The sequence below is a fragment of the Haemaphysalis longicornis genome, unplaced genomic scaffold (genome assembly GCF_048455015.1).
Source record: "Haemaphysalis longicornis isolate Haplotype H1 unplaced genomic scaffold, Haemaphysalis longicornis Haplotype H1 scaffold_10, whole genome shotgun sequence".
NCBI classification, from domain to species: Eukaryota; Metazoa; Arthropoda; class Arachnida; order Ixodida; family Ixodidae; genus Haemaphysalis; species Haemaphysalis longicornis.
In genome coordinates, this window is record NW_027526204.1 from 79,555,552 (window position 1) to 79,575,050 (window position 19,499).

The 19,499-nt window shown below is 44.0% G+C and overlaps 1 protein-coding gene across 4 annotated transcripts; it reads left to right on the forward strand.

Annotated features, from left to right (window-relative positions):
- Positions 1-502: 502 nt before the first annotated feature.
- LOC144158832 (uncharacterized) lies at positions 503-10,657 on the forward strand. 4 transcript variants are annotated; one of them, XM_077689992.1, is made up of 4 exons: positions 503-933; positions 1,038-1,111; positions 1,967-2,253; positions 8,663-10,657. In XM_077689992.1, exons 1-4 carry the CDS (start codon positions 841-843, stop codon positions 8,767-8,769), a joined length of 561 nt encoding a protein of 186 aa, XP_077546118.1. In that variant the 5' UTR covers positions 503-840; the 3' UTR covers positions 8,770-10,657. The 4 variants fall into 4 exon arrangements, 2 of the variants coding, with proteins under 2 accessions (XP_077546118.1, XP_077546119.1); XM_077689993.1 differs by having other exon boundaries at positions 1,982-2,253; XR_013320185.1 differs by lacking the exon at positions 1,038-1,111 and having other exon boundaries at positions 505-933.
- Positions 10,658-19,499: the final 8,842 nt, after the last annotated feature.

The following is a 19,499-nucleotide window of genomic DNA, read 5'->3' on the forward strand; positions in this document are numbered from 1 at the left end:
GAGAGAAGCAAGCGCTATAATTGCCGAAATGTCTAAACTACGGTCAAAACAAGACACAAGCAACAATATCCATTCACACTTTGATAATCATACTACATTCTTAGCTGACACAAATCCCTTGTTAGGATGGTACAGTGGTAGAATGCTCGCCTAGCGTTTTGGTAGTCGCTAGTTCGAATCTCGGCAAAGACTTTTTTTTTTTTTTTTTTTGTCCGTGAGGAATTTAATAGCTTTTTTTTTTTTACAAGGGTAAGCGCTTGTTTTTTGCTTCCAATTACGTCAACGTTGGCGATTTGTTCCGTCTCTTTCTCTAAAAAAGGAAAAGAAACCGCCGAGAATTGACCGGAATAGCGCGACCGGAATAAAGGCCGTCAAAACTAGCGTCACTAAATAAAGGCTTTTAGCTTATTTAGTGACGCTAGTCAAAACCATCAAAACTATCGAAACTACTTTAACATCAGTGTAAATGTGTCAGAGTTTTTCATTACTATGTACTTCTGCGTATGAAAACCTCAATTTGAAGATATAAACTTGTTATAGCTTTGAGAAACGAAAAGATTATTGCCAATATTCCCGTACTAACACGACTTTCGTCAAACATAGACGTGCTGCTATTACAGCCTGGCAACTGTGTCTCACATTGTGTGTGCGTTTGTGAGGATCCCGCGTTTGTGCTGTGCTGTTTGCATCAGTTTTATCTGCAGATTTCCAGCTGAAATCATACTTATAGAAGTTTTATTGCGCGACATCAGTCCTTCCAACCTACGCATGTGTTGAAAACATGGGCACTGGAAGAACGATCATCGCCGCCCGCCTCAAAAGACTGCGCGTCAAAAGTGGATGGCATTGCTTCCGAACAAAGTGTATTGGTGTTCGCAAAGTGAAGACGACAGTGAAGAAGGATTTTACGTAGGAAACATCGTTCCTGCTAGGGTAAGTAGGCATGTTTTATAAATCTGTACTTGTTTGGAACGGGTTCTGGTGTTTATGGGTCAGCGGTCCACTAAACCCCCATCTCATTTTCTCTTAAATCCTAGGGGACTTGCGTACTTGCTGGGCGACCTGGATTTACCTGTCCACGGTTTCCGCGGCAGTCAGCATCAAATTACTCGTAAGCTAGACCTTAACTACGACGCTCGCGCTGTAGTAGAGGGCTGCTAATTATTTGACATCACGCGGGGTTCTTTAACACCTATGCGTTTTTGCGTTATGTGTCTGCCAAAATCTGCCTTCGCGACTGCAGATCCCGTCGAAATTTCGCGTATGCGTTTTTGCGTTATGTGTCTACCAAAAACTGCCTTCGCGACTGCAGATCCCGTCGAAATTTCGCGTGAGCGGCACAACGCTGTGATCAGTACACATCCGTGAATGCCTGCGGTATACGATGAAGTAACGTGGACAGGAGATGCCCTGGAAGTACATGCGAAAAAGCGGGCACTTGATTCCGTAGGAGCAGCTCGCGGGAACTGTGGGGCTCGATATCAGAGGCATCTGCATTGTTGTAAATTAGTGATGAAAGTTAAGCAAGTTGTCAACATCCTAATATCCCGAAATTGAAGACCATACAGAGACTAACAAGGAAACTGTCGGCCCGCACTCTCAACTCGATTTATATTGGAGAATCGAACTTGCAAAGACAAGCTAGGCAATGCAATAGGGGATCCTCAACAAGCACACACTAGTCCCTATTGAAAGCTATGGACCCAGATAAGCTGCTAGCATGCGTTCAATGCAAATTAGCGTAGCGGTAAGCTTTGGATATATCATGAATACCCCAGTCGCATTACTGGCGTGTCTAATAAACACATCCTTAATGTGACCTAATTTCACTTTGGATGTTGCTGGAATGTTTTTATTATTGCCTTGAAGGTTAATGTCCTTAAGCGATTACAAATCCGCTTGATGTAAGCATTTGATCTTTGCGTGGCCCTCTCTTGTATTTCAACTACTGTCTGTGCACTCACAGATCGTGTACCTTCAGGTGCTGCTGCTGGCTGTCCTGGGTCGGCTGCCTGTCAGTCCAGTTCCCAAGGCTTTGCCAGGGCCTCCCCTGGCCAACCAACACTCCACCTGCTGGACCTAAGCTGCGGCCGGCCTTCCCTTGGTGCTCCGTATGCTTCACCACCAGGAAAAGCCATTCCTTTGTCTGTCACCTGGCACCAAGTCACTTTGCACACCCCTTCAAACGCACGTCATTTCCTCGGCCCCAGGCACTGCTGCCATTCAGCGCACCCATCGATTATGTACTTGCAGGTTAGTTATTGCATGTTGTGCAAACTTCCATTGTCATGATGTATACCTGTTAGCAGTGTTGTAGCCTCTGGTAATTGGAAACATTTTCGTGAAGCAGTGCTGTGCATTTTAAGCATGTTATTGGTTAGTGGGGATATTCAAGAGAATCTGGACGCGCAGGAAGAGAAACCGAACTTTGTTTTAAAGGGTTCATTCGCATAGAATCAAGCCAGGCAATCCTTTTAAAATGTTTCTATACATATGCAGCGGGTGTGGAGAGGGCCTATCCGTAATCCACATACTCATTCAATGCAAGGCACTTGACATAACACAATGCAAACACTTCCAACAACTATACACACGACATATTCCACAACACCCGTCATACTTCTTAGGAGACAAGCCCATGTTTTCACTCAAACGTGTTTTCGAGTTTCTTACCGATGTAAAATTTTTACATCTCATTTCTTGTCATGCATCTTGACAACCTGGCCCTTTACGCCAGTCATCTTAATTATGTTGTGTCTTACTTTGTTTATTTTTACTGAAATGTTTTACTTTTACTTTCATGTCGCTCTCATAACACGACTTTTGTTTGGCGCTCTTTGCCCTTAGTTGGCCTTGCGCCATTAAAACCTAAACACCATCATCATCATAAAATCTTTCTATAAGGCTTGAAGAACTAACCATACAAACTGACGTGGAACTACTTTCTATTTTAGGTAAGCTTAAAATTCCACCTACTTCAGATCCTACTGGTATTATTTACTATGTACTGAAAAGTACAATCCACACTGTAGAATTCCGATGGCGCTATTTTCAGTCTCTCGACAGGCGCTATTCTCAGTGATGGGTGGATAGCCGTGGTAGTACGAACCTTTCCATCTGGGTACCGTGCTTCACCATTAAACTACAGGCCAATTTCCCTAACAAGCACCATCTGCAAGGTTGTGGAACATTTCATTCTCTCTCAAGTCACTAAGTACTTATAAAATTACATCATCATATTTGAATATCAGCATGGGGTTAAGAGTAACTCACAAGGGTTACTCTCGTAAAACACAACTTTCTGGGATTCTTCAGGATCTACATTCATCCGTTGACGCAGGTTTACACACTCCTGCAGTTTATCTCAATTTTTCTAACGCATTTGATCGCATTACACACCGCAGACTACTTCTCAGACTTCACCCTAATGTCCTCATTTGGATCACGGATTTTCTTCCTTGTTGAATTAAAGGGGCCCTAAACAGGGTTCCAAAGGTAGCGACTTTACGTGCCGTTTGCTGAAGGAACAGCATCCCGCAAAAAATGGTTTAAAAGTGTTAAGTATTAGCTAAGTTATTGTTCAATAAAAAGGGTTGGCAATAAGGCCTGGAGCTTTCACCCTGTCCTCGGACCTCTTAATCGGTGTGAATGCTATGACATCACTGACATGCACAAGACCACCTAGAGACCTTACAGTTTCGAGGTACACACAGCCATTGACTCTGCTTGTCACGCTTTTCTTTTTTAGCAGGCGACGTGTATGCTCTGCCCACTGCTGGCTGCGCTGAGCTGAGTGGGGCAGTAAGCAGGCGGGCCGCTCGCGCTGCCGTGGTTGCGTCGGTATGTCAGTTGTAGAATGGGGGAAATGAGTATTTGACGGTCAGATAGGGAGGTCCCAAACACAACATGTTCGCTGGTGACTGTAATTGAAGATTTCCACCTATGATTGGCGGTTTGCTAGCATTTCTTGGTGGTGGCGCTGTTGCAGCGAGCAGGTCCCTCTAGCTTGCGCAGAAAAGGCTTAGCATCGCCGCAGTTATTCAGTCACCACTTTACGAAGCTGAGCTGATGACGATTACCAGCACAATCTTTCACTGCACTGTTTCCCCCTTTCATGCATTTGTAAACTGATTTCAAGCAATAGTCCCCCTCTGGCGGGCAGTGGCAAGTTTTAACTGCTGCGGTTCATGCCATATCGTGTATACACTGCACAGCGGGGTCCTTGTCGACCGTGCAGGCAGATGCTTGCCGCGGTCACGCTTGTAGCGGCGATTCCACCTGCAGAGACTCTCCGTGTTTTTTGGTGTTATTCATACTTTGCAAACAATGCACTATATCCACAGACTCAGCTAAGCTCGTGTAACGGATGGCGACGATCGACATTTGTTTTTCCAAAGATAGCTGTGCTGTAGGGCCGTTCGGTGGAACCGCCGAACCATGCACCCGCATTTCCACCACAGCTGGGAACGCTGATTAACTGCAGATATTAGGAAACCTGCCAAAAGCAACGCTGTAGTGTTCAGCACCAGCTTTGCCATGAAGGCTGCGTCAGAGTCGCAAAGTTACGTCAGAGTGTGTGAGAATGGCGACAAGGATTGACAGGTAAACAAGGAAAGAAGCGAAGACCTTTCTTGCACTTTTGTGCAGCATTCGCTTTACGCAGAGGTGTTATATTTGGTATACGTTGTCGTGAACATGTTGTCTAGCAATTTTGTATTTGAAACGACTACCTTCGGAAGCCTGTTATTTAATGCCCCTTTAAGTTAACGTCTGCTAATAACTCTACTTCTTTTGCCCCCATTAATTTTGGTGTCGTCCAAGGCAGTGTGCTTGGTCCTCTACCTTTTAAATCTATTTTTATCATCTTCCATGTTGCATATCTTCCCGTGCACATCTCTTCACACACGATGTTGCATTTTATCACACAATCTCTTTCGACAACCACCATCAATGCTTTCAAACTGATTAAAGCACTTCTCTGGGCTAGTTGTTCATATCGCGCTTGGGTTAGATTAGTGCGCTGCTTAGGCTTACGATACAAGGATGGAGACAAAGAAACACACAACGCAAATGGGTAAGTGCAAACAAGCAACTATGTGTTCTTTGGAATGCCTCCAACAGCTTTACAGAAAAGAGAAGAAACAAACACTAAAAAAAGGGTGGGCGGGGGGGGGGGGGGGGGGAGGGGGAGATTTAAGGCGAGAAATGGGACGACGAAATACAGAAATTTTGGCTCTGAACTATTCAAGTTGAATGCGCAGAAGCCTAATCATCAGAATCTTCTGCGCACACCCGGATTTACAGGGGCCAAGGTGCATCTTTTAAAAGGACAGTTTTGCAACAACCTTAAGACTATGACGCGTGCTCACGTATTCTCCGAATGTGCCTGATCCCATGAAACAGGACTTCACAATTTTCCTTTTCTGCAGCTTGGGTGATCCGAACAAAACCTCGGTCTGCTCAAATAAAGCCTTCTATCCACACACTTTGCAGTGTGCGGCCAAGTTTCCAGGCCCGCTCGTCCGCTCACCTGTGTAGCGGGTGCTCCCTGAGCCTGGTGTTTACGCACATGCCTGGGTGTGCGATCCAGGTTCTTTTGCAGTTCAAGGGGATGCGGTAGACAGCGCCGATCGAGCATTCAATAAATTTTGTTTTCTGCTTTGTGTCAAACTGATATTTTCACGCCGTGTTTCCATCCTGATTAACCCTCTTACAAAGCCCTTTAATTTGATGGGGGCTGAGAAAACGATTCCAGCTTCTCGCTTCGCTTTTAGCTTCTTTATCTTGTGTATGTACAGGCTAACTTTCTTTCTCTGCTGTTCTTTGGGCCCTTGCTTGGCTTTACCCCCTTTAGCACTTCTAGGCAGTGGACACAAGAACTTGCGTGGGAAACCCACTAGACCTTAAGCGTGCCCACTGTTACAGTTACAGGACTTTTTTTAGGGCTTGGAGGAAACAGCCTGCAACAATGCTTCTCTTGACTAGCTTTTTGCCGTACTTGAGCACTTTCACACTGCATTTGAGGGGTTACAGTTCAAACATGAGACACCTGACAGTGATAGGCTGCGGTATTTAGACATTCAAATCCATGTTGGAGCATCCAACACGTGCGGGTCTTATCGAAGCGGGGGGGGGGGGGGGGGGGGGGGGGGTACCTACGCTTCCCTTTAACTCTGGACATCCGAAGCTAGTAAAGAGAAGCATTGCTGCAGGCTGTTTCCTCCAAGCCCTAAAAAAAGTCCTGTAACTGTAACAGTGGGCACGCTTAAGGTCTAGTGGGTTTCCCACGCAAGTTCTTGTGTCCACTGCCTAGAAGTGCTAAAGGGGTTAAAGCCAAGCAAGGGCCCAAAGAACAGCAGAGAAAGAAAGTTAGCCTGTACATACACAAGATAAAGAAGCTAAAAGCGAAGCGAGAAGCTGGAGTCGTTTTCTCAGCCCCCATCAAATTAAAGGGCTTTGTAAGAGGGTTAATCAGGATGGAAACACGACGTGAAAATATCAGTGTGACACAAAGCAGAAAACAAAATTTGTTGAATGCTCGGTCGGCGCTGTCTACCGCATCCCCTTGAACTGCAAAAGAAGCTGGATCGGACACCCAGGCAGGTGCGTAAACACAAGGCTCAGGGAGCACCCGCTACACAGGTGAGTGGACGAGCGGGCCTGGAAACTTGGCCGCACACTGCAAAGTGTGTGGATAGAAGGCTTTATTTGAGCAGGCCGAGGTTTTGTTCAGATCACCCAAGCTGCAGAAAAGGAAAATTGTGAAGTCCTGTTTCATGGGATCAGGCACATTCGGAGAATACATGAGCACGCGTCATAGTCTTAAGGTTGTTACAAAACTGTCCTTTTAAAAGATGCACCTTGGCCCCTGTAAATCCGGTGTGCGCAGAAGATTCTGATGATTAAGCTTCTGCGCATTCAACTTGAATAGTTCAGAGTCAAAATTTCTGTATTTCGTCGTCCCATTTCTCGCCTTAAATCTCCCCCTCCCCCCCCCTGCCCTTTTTTTAGCGTTTGTTTCTTCTCTTTTCTGTAAAGCTGTTGGAGGCGTTCCAAGGAATAAATAGTTGTTTGTTTGCACTTACCCATTTGCGTTGTGTGTTTCTTCGTGGTAAGAGCATTGCATAATTGTTGCTCACAGAAGAGCTGCACATTTGAGGCTAGAGGTGATGAATGAAGCATAACCTCTAGCTCCTGATGAACAACTCTTTCCACAATTTGATAACGAGCCCCTTTTGTTGCCTTCACCATTTTTGTAATTCTCCTATTTCCCGTCTCAAAGGGAAAGACGGAGAAAGCCGATAACGGTCCTAAATTTTCCACACAGTTTTCGAGATGCAACAACTGGTGCATGTTAAAGGTCATAAAACATTCTCCATACAGTCCTTCGGCTCTTGCCACGAACACTTGAAGGAGGTGTCCTAGAAGAACAATACATTTAGCTATCGATTGTAAGCTTTAACACGATCCAAATTTTCGTGAGAAGGAGGGTCATATGCAATGCAATTCGTTTATTTTTTAGAGCTGTGACGAATTCCCTGCAATAGATGTTTATTTTAAATCCAAAGTTATTTGATGTCTTCGAGACTGCGATGGTTTGTTTCAGCCACCATCTAGTGTCATCAAATACTCGTTCAACTTATTCCAGCGAGAAGTCGCTGCAGACATTAGGCTCATATATCAGGCCCTTGCCTCTGATTCATGTTGGTTTTGCCCCCCATTATTTCACTGTTGCTGTTTTCGTGAATTGCGTTATGGCCAGAGGGGCAGAGCTGGCCCAATAATACTAAGGAGATGAGAGGTGGTTATCAAATGCTCCATCAGCATTTCACCGTTTGTCACTCAAGCAGTGCAGGAAAGCCCAATTGGAGAGACCTCGCTCGTAATTTTCAAATGGTTTTATTCGAACAAAATTTAAATTTGGGTGAGTTGGTACAAATTCATGATGAAATGTAATAGCGCAATAAACAACGAGGGACAGAAGCGCCCGTCTTGTGAATTTTCTTCTGTGTCCCTCGTCGTTTATTGCGCTGTTACATTTCACCAGGTCTTATTCTGTTTGAGTTGAAATGAAATATTGCATTATTTGATTCAATTGTTATATTGTAGTTGCGAATTTTTGCACATTATTAAAGATCAGGGATAGGGGCAAAATAACCAATATTGCGAATGCACTGTTCTCACAACATAGCATCCACATAAACTCGTGAGGCAAGTGCCATGTCCAAGTGGTGGTCCGTGCTCAATATAAGATGTGCTGGTATAGGCTTGCGCCTCGGACCTTAGCATCAGCCTGCAGCCATGCTGTGAGCTCAAGCTCATGAAGCTTAAGGGAAACATGGCTTCTCTTAGGTGCCCCTCCCCACACCTTTCTCCACTGCGCTAGCACAATAATAAGGGACACATCTCCACATGTGACAAATCTTGCATTTAAGTGTGGGCCAACGATGTTTGGTGGTCATAGTCATAGCATTGTGAGCAAGCACCGCTTCTGCAGTTGTGAAGAGTAGCCTCATTTGACCATGAAAGTCTTCACAGGTGGTACAACTAACTGAGCATGTATGTAATATCGCTTGATTAATGGGGCAGACACACCCGAAAGGTTCACGTGCACCCTCTAAACACATGTTCTCTGCTCCCTCTCTTTTTCCATTTTGTGCAGGTGCCCATGGTTACTTCATGAAACACCGGAACAGCGAAGCTACCACGGAGAAGCGGCTGAAAGCATTTAATGGATATGTGGCCAACCTGCTGCGGGACATGAAATAAAAGGGAAAAGGCAGCAGCTTCCAAGTATTCTTTTGCGTATTCTACTGTGCAAGGATCTAAGCACATTCACAGCACAATATCAACACCTGCGCATTTAACGCTTGTATTACACGCACACATCGAATACATATTGTCGCTCACCCCAGCAAAATCTGTACGATAAACTCGAACGACATCGCTTGCAACGATCCGACTTGTATGATCCAACGTATACGATGAGCTACTACGATGAGCTACTACGATATCTCAATGATATCGTTGAAGCCTATGATATCATTCACCTTACGATCCCATAATCTCGTATACGAGTTATCGTTCATATATCGTTTGATTTTTTTCAGTAGGGAACTAATGGGCAAATATATGCCAGCTATTGCAGGGGCGCGAAGTTTTAATAAAAGTGAACGCGCCCTCAGCGCGCACACTCTTGCTCGTAAGGTGAATATGTAGCGGTATTGTCATTTTAATGATTGCCTTGTTAACTGCTTAAACGTCGATTGGGGTTGCTTATCAATGTATTATTTTTTTTTTGTTTCCTGCAGCATGTTTGAGGCTTGGTTAGGGCCCCAAGTCGAGGACGGTTTGAGACTTCATTGGACATTTCCTCCAGGGCTCTCCTCAACACTTCTGAAGTCATCACGGCGCACCTTCTCCCAAAGAAGGCAAGCTGAACTGTACGCGCTTCTTGCCGTTCACTGCGAACCTACTACCACGGCGATTGGTGATGTGGACTGGCTGCGCCCTGACCAATTTTTCTTGCTCCATCTTGCTCCAAAACGTGGATTTGCGGCGAAACTGCTGCCGAGCGTTATTTCAGTGCTCAAAAAAAAAAACTCACGCGATACTGCGGTGTTCAATGGCAGTCGATTTGCACAGAGAGCAGTGCAAGGCCAACTCGAAATGCATGCGTTATCTGCAGCCGCAATTGCAATCGTGTAGCTGAAAAACGAGTAGCAATGCCGACTATGCAGTTCAATCTAACCTGCGCGCCCGCGCCATGTCATCTTATCGCGAGTGGGTTTGCGGTTCCATAGTTTTGAAGTTAGAACCGTCGTGACGTATCGGAGAGGATGAGAAAAGAGGCACTGCCCAAACACCGAGCTAGTGCGTAGCTTGTGACAACCTAGCCGATATCTGCAACTAATGAGCTCGGTAGATGAGGCTTATAATACAGGAACGCTTTTGTTTCTATGCGTCTTCTCCACCCTCCCGCGCCCCCATCCCCCAGTAATCAGGCTGTTCACGCGCCATTAAAATAAAGACGGGTGCGTTCGACCTGTGTTGTGCGAAAATACGACGTGTTAGCGCATTGTTTTTGTACGTAGATATAATCCAGCAATGAGCGGTCAATAGTATGGGTGTTGTCGCAACACTTTTTACGCTGCATTTTGTTGGTGTGAAGATGGTTTCTCTGAAGTGTACAACGATTTTTTTCAGAGTTTGTGTAAACTGGCCCAAAGGCAGGCCGTGAAGCATACCTTTGCGTGCTTTTTTAAATTATATGTTCCCGATTATTGTGTCTATGAACTGAAATGAATTTTTTTTTTGGACGTCACATTCTTGTCCCGAGACGTACCCAAGAAATAAGTATACATTGAGCGGAATTTTCAAGTTCTTTTCTTCTCCCGCCGAGGCGTGCGCGAGAAAAAAATCTGCGTAGTGACCAAAACTTTTGAAGTTCTTCTTTCGCAATCAATTATTGTTTTCCTAAATGTGTATGTAGCACGTTTCTCCTATTGTGCAATATTGTATGCCTAAATTTGCATATGTCATATTTTTGCTTAGAGTGCAATAGTGTGTACATAAAATGTGTACTCAATATATGAGTGTAGGACATGTGTTTTTATGCCTTAGAATCAAGGACGTCCTCATATGAATTTGGAATAAAAGAAAAGCAAAAAGAATGTGTGTAACGCTCCAATTATTACCGCGATAAAGACACCAATTCGACACCAGAAAACACACTATTACCTGCATATTTTCTTCGCTCAATTATTAAACACATTACTGCACACACACACGCACGCACACCAAACGACGGGCGGCGGCCACCGCTCGCCCAACTTTCGTGCCTAGTGGTGTCGTTCCCAGGCGGCCCATGAGGCAGCGGCAGGCGCGCGACGGCGCGGCGGCGCTATTCCGTTTCGTCTACTTTCCAACGGGGCGTGGCCGTCACATCCGCTGCACGCTTTTCAGTGACAGTGGCGGCAACGGAGCTGCCCCAAATAACTTTCATAATTTAGTTGTGCAACTTCTAAATTACTCCACAGCGACCTGCCCGCTTTCGAGACGATTTGTTAGGCGGCTGAACAATTTTTAAATCCACGCCTGCATCCATTGCGAAGCCACGCTCTAGCCGATCCAGTGGAAAACTCAAATAGCGTACCACATGTACTCTCTTGTACTGTGGTAGTGGACTGTGATAAGGCTGAGCAGGAGGCGCGTTGGAAGAAAACACAGGACAGGTGGTTAACCTGCAGCCAGTGTAATTTTTAGTGTGCCATCAGTGCCAAGTAGTTGTTGGTGCGTGAGAATGTGAAAAGCCTAATTTTGTGTGGTGCTTCGTAATTTGCTTCGTGTGGTGCTTCGTGCTTCACACCAGCTCGAAAGTGATGCGCGCCGTTGTTCACTTTTGGGAACGCTTTCTTTTAATTGAAATAACGTATTCAATGGGCAGTTCCGGTCCGTGACGTTTACGGCTCTCTTCGGCAGCAGTAGAGAGACTTTTCTCATTGCAGCGGTACAGAGACCAAATCGACATTGTTTGGAAGACAGTTTGCTTAAAAAAGCTGCTTTTGCTTAAGCGCAACTGATCTTGTTTTCTCGTGTTGCGAGTGCAGTTATGTAAATCTCTGCAAGATTCAGTTGTATTTGTAATACAGTTTTGTGCATGCGTTGGGTTTGAAATGCAGTAATCCCTCAACTTGCTCGTAAAATTCACTAAAAATTGCGCGAGAAGCTTAGTTTCGACTTTAGCAAAATGGCGAAAATTCGTGGCCACGTCGTAGAAATAATAGCTACTGCTGGCAACAAAAGCTCCACTGCAGAGAGGAACTTTTGTAATAAAGGCAAAAGTTCGCAGGAAAGATGAATTTTAGTTAGTGTGGCAGGAATAACTGTGGGGTGCTCACCTTTTTCGCATTCCCATCGGGTCCCAGAAAGTCGTTCTCATGGTCCTCATTGCATCGCATCACTTGTTTGTCGTTACCGCTACATCTTACCTCGTTGCGCAGCAGGCGCAGCATCTTTGTTGTTTCTGTCGTTGTAGGCACTTCTTCAGTTCGTCCTCATGATCAGCTGCATCGTCCACAGCTCTCAACAATATAAGCGTCGGAAAGCATTCCGATTACTGGAACATTGGCCTTTACAGCGCAAATTTGCCTTTCACGACCGCGTTTGGCGCGTAGTGGGAGCTAAGCTTTAGAACAGAGACGTTATCAGCTGTCTGAAAAACGTTTTGAGATAAAGGGGGGAAATGCATGGCGCCTGTTGGAGTAAATACACATTGAAAGAAATTTCGACTTCACTGATATTTTGAGATATCCGAGTTCGAGTATTGAAGGAAAGTTTGATTTAACTGATATTTTGAGATATCCGAGTTCGAGTAAACGAGAGATTACTGTATATCACTTTTCATAAAAATGTACTTCAGAACTTGAGGCTGCCGAAATACATATTTCAGTATCTGTATCTTCTCATGTGATATCTGATATAAACATCACTGTAATTTGTCATTGACAATTATAGAATGCAATCATTTGCTACTGGTACAGGCACATTCAGCAATATGTGCACGTAATCGGTTAAGCATCACAGGTATGTTGTGACTAAGCGATTGTAAAATGTAATCAGTGTGACGCCGAGGAACAATTTATTTGCTTGTCCATGAGGTCAACCTGTTTCGGTTCGTAATGATAGACCAGACATTTCCACTAAAAATTACGGTGGGAAGTGCTCGAAAAGTAAAGCTCATACAAGAGACGGTGCTTATAAAGATTCTGATTGTTGATTATGTTGTGATGCATAAATTTTTGGTGGGATGAAGATATGAAACGCCATTAATGCATCGTATGGCTTTTTTTTTTCTAGGAGGAGTGCATTAATGTTATTTTTAGTAGCAGTGCCCTAAACCAAAGTGCAATAATTCAAGGGAGATCCGAAAAGGGCATTATAAATTTGGAGTTTAACACTCAAGGGTAAACTGTCACGACACCGGTATAGTGCACCCACAGCAGAGGATAATTTTTTAGCCAACAATTCAATGTGACAGTTCGATGTCATGCGCTGCGAGAATACCGCTCCCAATATATTGTGCTCTTTTACAATGTTGATGCGTGATGAACCCAGGTATAATTCTTCACTAATGGGTATATACGTTTGTTATTTGGTGCAAATATTATAATCTTTGATTTCTTAACGTTATTTTTCAAACTATTTTGATTAGACCAGTGGAACAGTTTGGACAAAACAGAATTTACGTGCGAGGAAAGGTTCATAATATTACCAATAGTAATAAACAGTCTGGCATCATCGGCTCACAAGATGAATTCAGTGTTTTCATCAATGCATACAATGTCGTTAACATACACTCTGAATAAAAAGGGACCTAGGACACTACCCTGTGGAACTCCACAGAGTATATTTTGAAAAGAAGAGGGATAGCCATTCATAACACTAGATTGCAGGCGACCAGTAATGTAAGACTCCGGTAAAAGGTGCGGCACACCACTCACCACTCACGTCATAGCGATATAATTTTTCAAGAAGGTTTCTATGACTAATAGAATTGAAAGCCTTGCTATAATCAACAAAAACACCCAGGGTCGGCTTATCCGATTCTGTGTTATTTCAAATGATTTCTTTTTCATAAGTAGCGTGGATTGCGTAGAGCATCCCTTGCGAAAGCCATGTTAGCGGGATGGTAACATTTTATGTTCAGAAAAGAATGATTCCAGACGAGAGATAATTATTTTTTCGAGTTCTTTCGAAAACACAGCCAGAATAGAAATTGGCTTGTAATTGGTGGGGACATTTTTATCTCCCGCCTTGTATATTGCTGAAACGTTTGCTCGTTTCATTTTCGAAGGAAAACAACCAGACTCTAAACAGAGATTGAAAATGCCCACAAGGCAAATGTACTCCAGGACGTATTTAACTGGTCTCATTCGAATGTTGCCAGTATCGGTGGCTGCTTTACTGCTTTTCAGAAAAATAAATGTGCGATGTACTTCATTGTAGTCGGTTGGCAACAGAAACAGAGTTTCTGAGGCGGTGAAATCGAGAGTACACGGTTCAGCTGAAGAAATAGCAGTGTCTGCTATTGAACTGATAAAATGGTCATTGAAATGCTCAGAGAGCGAAATGTTAAAAAAACTGTTCCGTCTACAGTAATCTCCCGTATATCAGTTTGGCTGCGGCACATGCCAAGAGCGTCTTTTTTGATTTACCAGGTGTGGTCCGGTCGATTTGATGCATCAGAAAACACTTGTTCATAATAGAAAGCCTTGTTTTCCACAGCTCCGACGTTAACCGATTTCGAAGGTTTTTGAACCAATAAATTTCGCGTGCTTAGGAATCAGCGATATAATTTATTATTTTCATTGATTAATCTCAACTGCTGTGGACCAATCCAAGGTTTTCGTATTTGTCACCGAAGCCTAAATTATTTCATTGGGAAAGACTCACTATAATGCTATCCAAAAATTTTCATAAATGAATCCTATACGCAATCTGCGGAGCCCTGAACAAGGACCTGGGACCAGTTACTGTTTTGTATTTTCTCTCTGAATGCATCAAGATTAGATGGTGTTATGTGCTGATAATTAAACGTGGTACCGCTGGCTTGCACTGGTCCAGCAGAAACAGAATATGCTATAAATAGTGGGCAGTAGTCGCTGATATCAGAACTTATTGTTCCCGAGGCTGTAACGGGTGTATCAGCGTTTGTGACGAAAAGCTGTATTATTGAGGAACTAGTTGCCGTAAGGCGCGTAGGAGAGCTAATTACATTGTGGAAGCCACAGGACATTACGCTGTTGATAAATGACGTGGAAAGTGAAGTTTCGGTTGAACTTTTAATATTAAAATTGCCTACAAAAATCAGACGATATCTTCCAAAGGATGCGCGTTCGAACAGAGCATCTGTAAAGTCTAGAAAGGGGTTGGCATCTCCAGAGGGCGGTCGGTACCAAACCGAGAAAATTGTGAAATTGTGTTGTTAACTAGTAGAGTAAGTGCGTCGTAATTATGTGTCACAGCTGTAAACTGTGGCACTAGTTCGGAAGACAGAGCATAGAAAATGTACATCGCAACACCGCCCCCTTGTTTTTTTCTCGCGACAGATGGGAAAATTGTTATACCCTGAAATTTCAGGGACAACGTCATTCGAAGTAAACCATGTTTCAGTAACCACAAGAATGCTGAAAATAAAACAAAATTCATTCAGGAAGGAAGTTAGTTGATCGGATTTGTTAACAAGGGAAGGGGCGCTTAAGTGAACAATAGACAGTATTTCGCTTTTCATGGGATAGTATGTGTTTAGTTACGACAAGTTGCTGTTACAACATGCGGGTATCGAGCATCATCAAGCGCATTAGGCAATTGATAATATACGCACTTAAGTCATTTTGAGAAGGTCGTTTTCAGAGGAAACATGAAGCGTAGGACTGCCGTTGGTTTGTGCGTCCACACAAAACGCCAAGAGAATTGGCGCTTCCGTGCGATAGTGGAGGCCAGTAGCCGTTCCAGGTTCGGACACAGGTGCTCATTCACGAACACAGGAGCATTGTCACTGGGTTCAGAAGTGACACCCAGCAAATGGTTTGTGATGCGCTTCTTTGGCGCCTTCTCGAGAACTAGGTCCCACTTTTGCAAACTCCTGAATTGCACCACAATGTTCCTCTGCCCTTCATGCCGTGTTGGAATACGGTGGCATACTTCAATCTCATAAGGCGGAATGGGTTCCACAAGCACTTCACCGACCTTTTCTATTAGTGCTGCAACATTTTCATGTTCAGTCTCCACCACGCCTTTAATTTCCAAATGGTACCTGCAAAGTACTGTTCGCACTGTGTCAGCCTGCTTTCAAGTTCCTTAGTGCATGCTTGATTTTCCAAGAACTGCTTTTGAAGACGGTCATTTTCCTTTTTGAGTTCTCTGTTTTCCTTGAACACACGTTCTAGCTCAGTTGTGCACTTCTCAAAATGCTCAATGATCAATGTCATGCTATCCCCCATTTCCTGCACCTCTACATGCAGTTCGCGGTTATCGTTCGTAGATTCCCTGTCAGGGGACATCGCTTACTAATTTTGCAACAACTTAATACCACAGAACAACACAATCAATGCAAAAATCACTTCGCAATGCAGCAGCAACGACGCTACCAACAAGAACAACCGAAACCCCTTTTCTGCCACTAACCTCCACAAGTAGTGGGACAGCTATTAGCAACGTGACTCCAAGCGCCGCCGCTGCTGCTGCTGCAAGAGGTCTTTTACATTTTCTGGCGCTTTTTAAAAAATGTTCTAAAGAAAATTTGTCTGGGAAGCTTTACTTGTTACATATTTGACGTATTTTCTTCACGTTGAATTTTCGGTGAAACACACACCAACGTGCTTAAAATCTCATACTCTATTGATTAAAACTGAATAAAATACCGATTGTATCAGAATAGATTTGCGACTGAAGCAGACGTATTTACACTTAGACATGTGCCACTTGTCAAACCAGTTTTGAACCCTATCCAAGTCATGCTGCAGGGAAGCAATATCATGCATACTTTCTGTGGTAGTGTACCCTACGCAGTCATCAGCGTACAGACAAACTTCGCACGAAAACTCTTTGACAATATCATTGACATAGGCCAAAAATAATGAAGGCCGTAATACAGAGCCCTGAGGAACTCCCGACGTCACATCAACACGATCTGATTTAAAGCCATTTATCACGACATACTGAGACCTTGACAACAGGTAACAAGGGATCCAATTATTCACGCTGGTGTGAATTCCAAGACGGGACAGTTTATGTATGAGAAGATTATGTGAAACACACTGAAACGCTTTCTTAAACTCTAAAAATCTACAATGAACTTATGAGCCAAGGTCGAAACTGCGATATAAATCATGACTGAATTCCAGCTAGTGAAGTCTAGTAACTGCATCGTGCACGAAAGAGCAGACCTAAAGCCATGTTGGGCTTGTATGAAGAAGGTAATATTTTCAGGGTCCTTCGTAATACAGCTGAATATGATGTGCTCTAAGGTTTTCTAATATTTTCGTGAGATTTGCCGGTAGTTAACACAATGCTTTTCGGACCAGTTTTAATAATTGGGGCTATGTTTGCTATTTTTCATTTGGCGGGCAAGATACCCGTGCCCAAAGACTTTGCAAAAGGCAAGGCCACATAATGAGCTAACACTTCCGCGCTAGCTTTCCTTTTATGGGAGGGAATGTCGTCAGGACCGATTTCTGATCGCATATTAAACTCAAGAAGTAGTTTCAGAACGGCGTCATAAGTGATAACAAGAGGTGGCATCGATTGAGTAAGGTTCTCAGTGGCTTCTGGGAACGTAACACACAAAGCAGGGATAAAGACGCAAACGCAGCTAGTGGAGCCTTGCCCCAACCACGTTGTTTTAAACGCTGTGGCTCAACTTGTGCGTCCGCTTCCCTTTACTGCTTCCCGTGGTGTTGGCTGGACGGCCAGAAGCAATTTGAACTGCACCTCGCCGCACACCAGGTCGACGCCTTGCCAGACTCGTTGGCTGGACACGAATCTTTTGCTCATGGCGCCTGTTTCTGGCGACAAGGTCCTAGAAGCACAGCATAAGGTGGTGTGCAGCACTGCTGGTTGTGGCAGTGCTGAGGCCGTTCACAACTGTCTTTAGCAGGGCTGCATATGTGTCAGACCCTTTTCCAAGGTTTGGGGATCCAGCGCAGCTGGGCCTCAAGCTTGAAAATGTCCTTTTCCATGTCCTGCAAAACATTTTAAGGTGAAATTAGGTTTTCGCATCAACAGTGGTTGTGGTTCAGAATGTTAAAGCACACTTCTTTAGCAATAAAGACAAGTGAAGGGTTAAAAGCAATGATACTGTAAGGGGAATCAAAACCGCAGACATTTAAGCAAGGCCAAAAATACTTAAGGGGCCATGTTATTGGCAAATTTGTGAGTCATTCAATGTTCAGCTCAAATACAGAGCTGCAGCATCATCTGACAGCAACCCATCAAAGCCAAATATTCCTGTAGCCAAATATTCCTGGCGCTGAGGAATCCTGATTGAATTTTCAAATCGTGATGCCGAATTCCATTAAGCAATACCCCACATATTTACAAGATGTGGAAAGGGATTGCTTCTTTCACTTGGCAGCATTAGCTGACATTTTGTTACCCCCCCCAGCATTTTTTTTAACCTTTGCTGTCCAGGCCCTTGTGGTGTGGGACTAAATTTCTTCATTGCCGCTCGTTCACTGATGTGAGTTTGAGAGCCCTGCATTAAGCAATAGATCTCGCCCATCAGTGTGTCAAGGTAACCCTTTCAGACTTGAAAGAGTAATGGCGGAGACCCCATGACAGTTTGCGTTGATTAGCATCATAAAGACAAAAATTTGCTCTCTCATCTAAAGTCACTCACATACTTCTTCAATGCCCGCCTTTTGTCTCTGATTTCATTCTGGAGTGTATCATTTCTCACACTATTATCTCTTGCTGATAAAATCTTCCATAACACCTATAAGCTGCGTTTTGTGTTCTGGATATTGCGTATAGCCAGCATGTGGTGCAAAAAAGCCAACGTCAAAATTTCTGCTGTGCAGAGAAATTCAACGGACAAGTCATTCAGCAAATCCGTCTTTTTGCCTTGTCAGCAAAGTTTGGCAAAGCAGCGAGAGGAATGAGCGAGGGGAGGAAGTCTTTGGGAGGGCTTGGAGGATCCCTAAAATGTTCTCACAAGCACCCCGGAATACGCGGACCCACATTTGAAAACCACTGCCTTAAAGGCTGTAGTGGCTGCGTGCAAAAACCCATGGACTGATAGTCATCGCCTAAACTGCTTGTAGCATAAACCGAAAGCCCGAGACGATGCAACGAAATGTTTTTAGTTGAAACGCCTAAACCACAACACTTTGCTAATGTACATTTAGCCAGATCATCGTACAGGAAGTTGTGATTGCACCCCAACTGCCGATTGTTTTTTTTTGTGAAAATTAGTTGCTAAATATCACTGAGCAGGTTAATGTGTTTTTTTTGTGTTGTAATGCCATCCCAAATGCTGCACACACAGCTGTTGAATACCTTTACAAACATGCAATTCTGCTCGATGTCATCAACACTCGTAGCCTCTTCCCACTTCTATGCATGTTCAGTCGTGACTATTTTACAGGCACAGAGTTGGTGTTAGCTAGTGATAGGTTCAATAATATTTCAACGGATGCATCATTTACCCTTTTCTCTGCACGCTGCCTAAACAAACTACACGGTGATGCTTTCGAAATCCAGGGCATAAGCAGCTGTTGTAAAAACTGATAGCATGTCTATGCAACACATAGGGCAAATGGGGTGGGAGCGGCTGTGTCGATAGGTATTATGATACTTTTCAGTGAGCTTTGTGGCCATTATGCCACGCTGACTAACGCACCAGTGACAATGATTTTTAAGTACTGTAAACATTTTACAAAGGCAATAATGACATGCTCATTGAGTCAGCATGCTAGGTGGAGCTCGGGCAGGGTTTC

Bases quoted from the DNA above. Each gene is read 5' to 3' on its own strand.
- LOC144158832 (XM_077689992.1), top strand. From the start codon at position 841: ATGGCATTGCTTCCGAACAAAGTGTATTGGTGTTCGCAAAGTGAAGAC. The intron at 934-1,037 runs GTAAGTAGGCAT...CTTAAATCCTAG, and splicing joins GAAACATCGTTCCTGCTAGG to GGGACTTGCGTACTTGCTGG. The intron at 2,254-8,662 runs GTTAGTTATTGC...CATTTTGTGCAG, and splicing joins CATCGATTATGTACTTGCAG to GTGCCCATGGTTACTTCATG.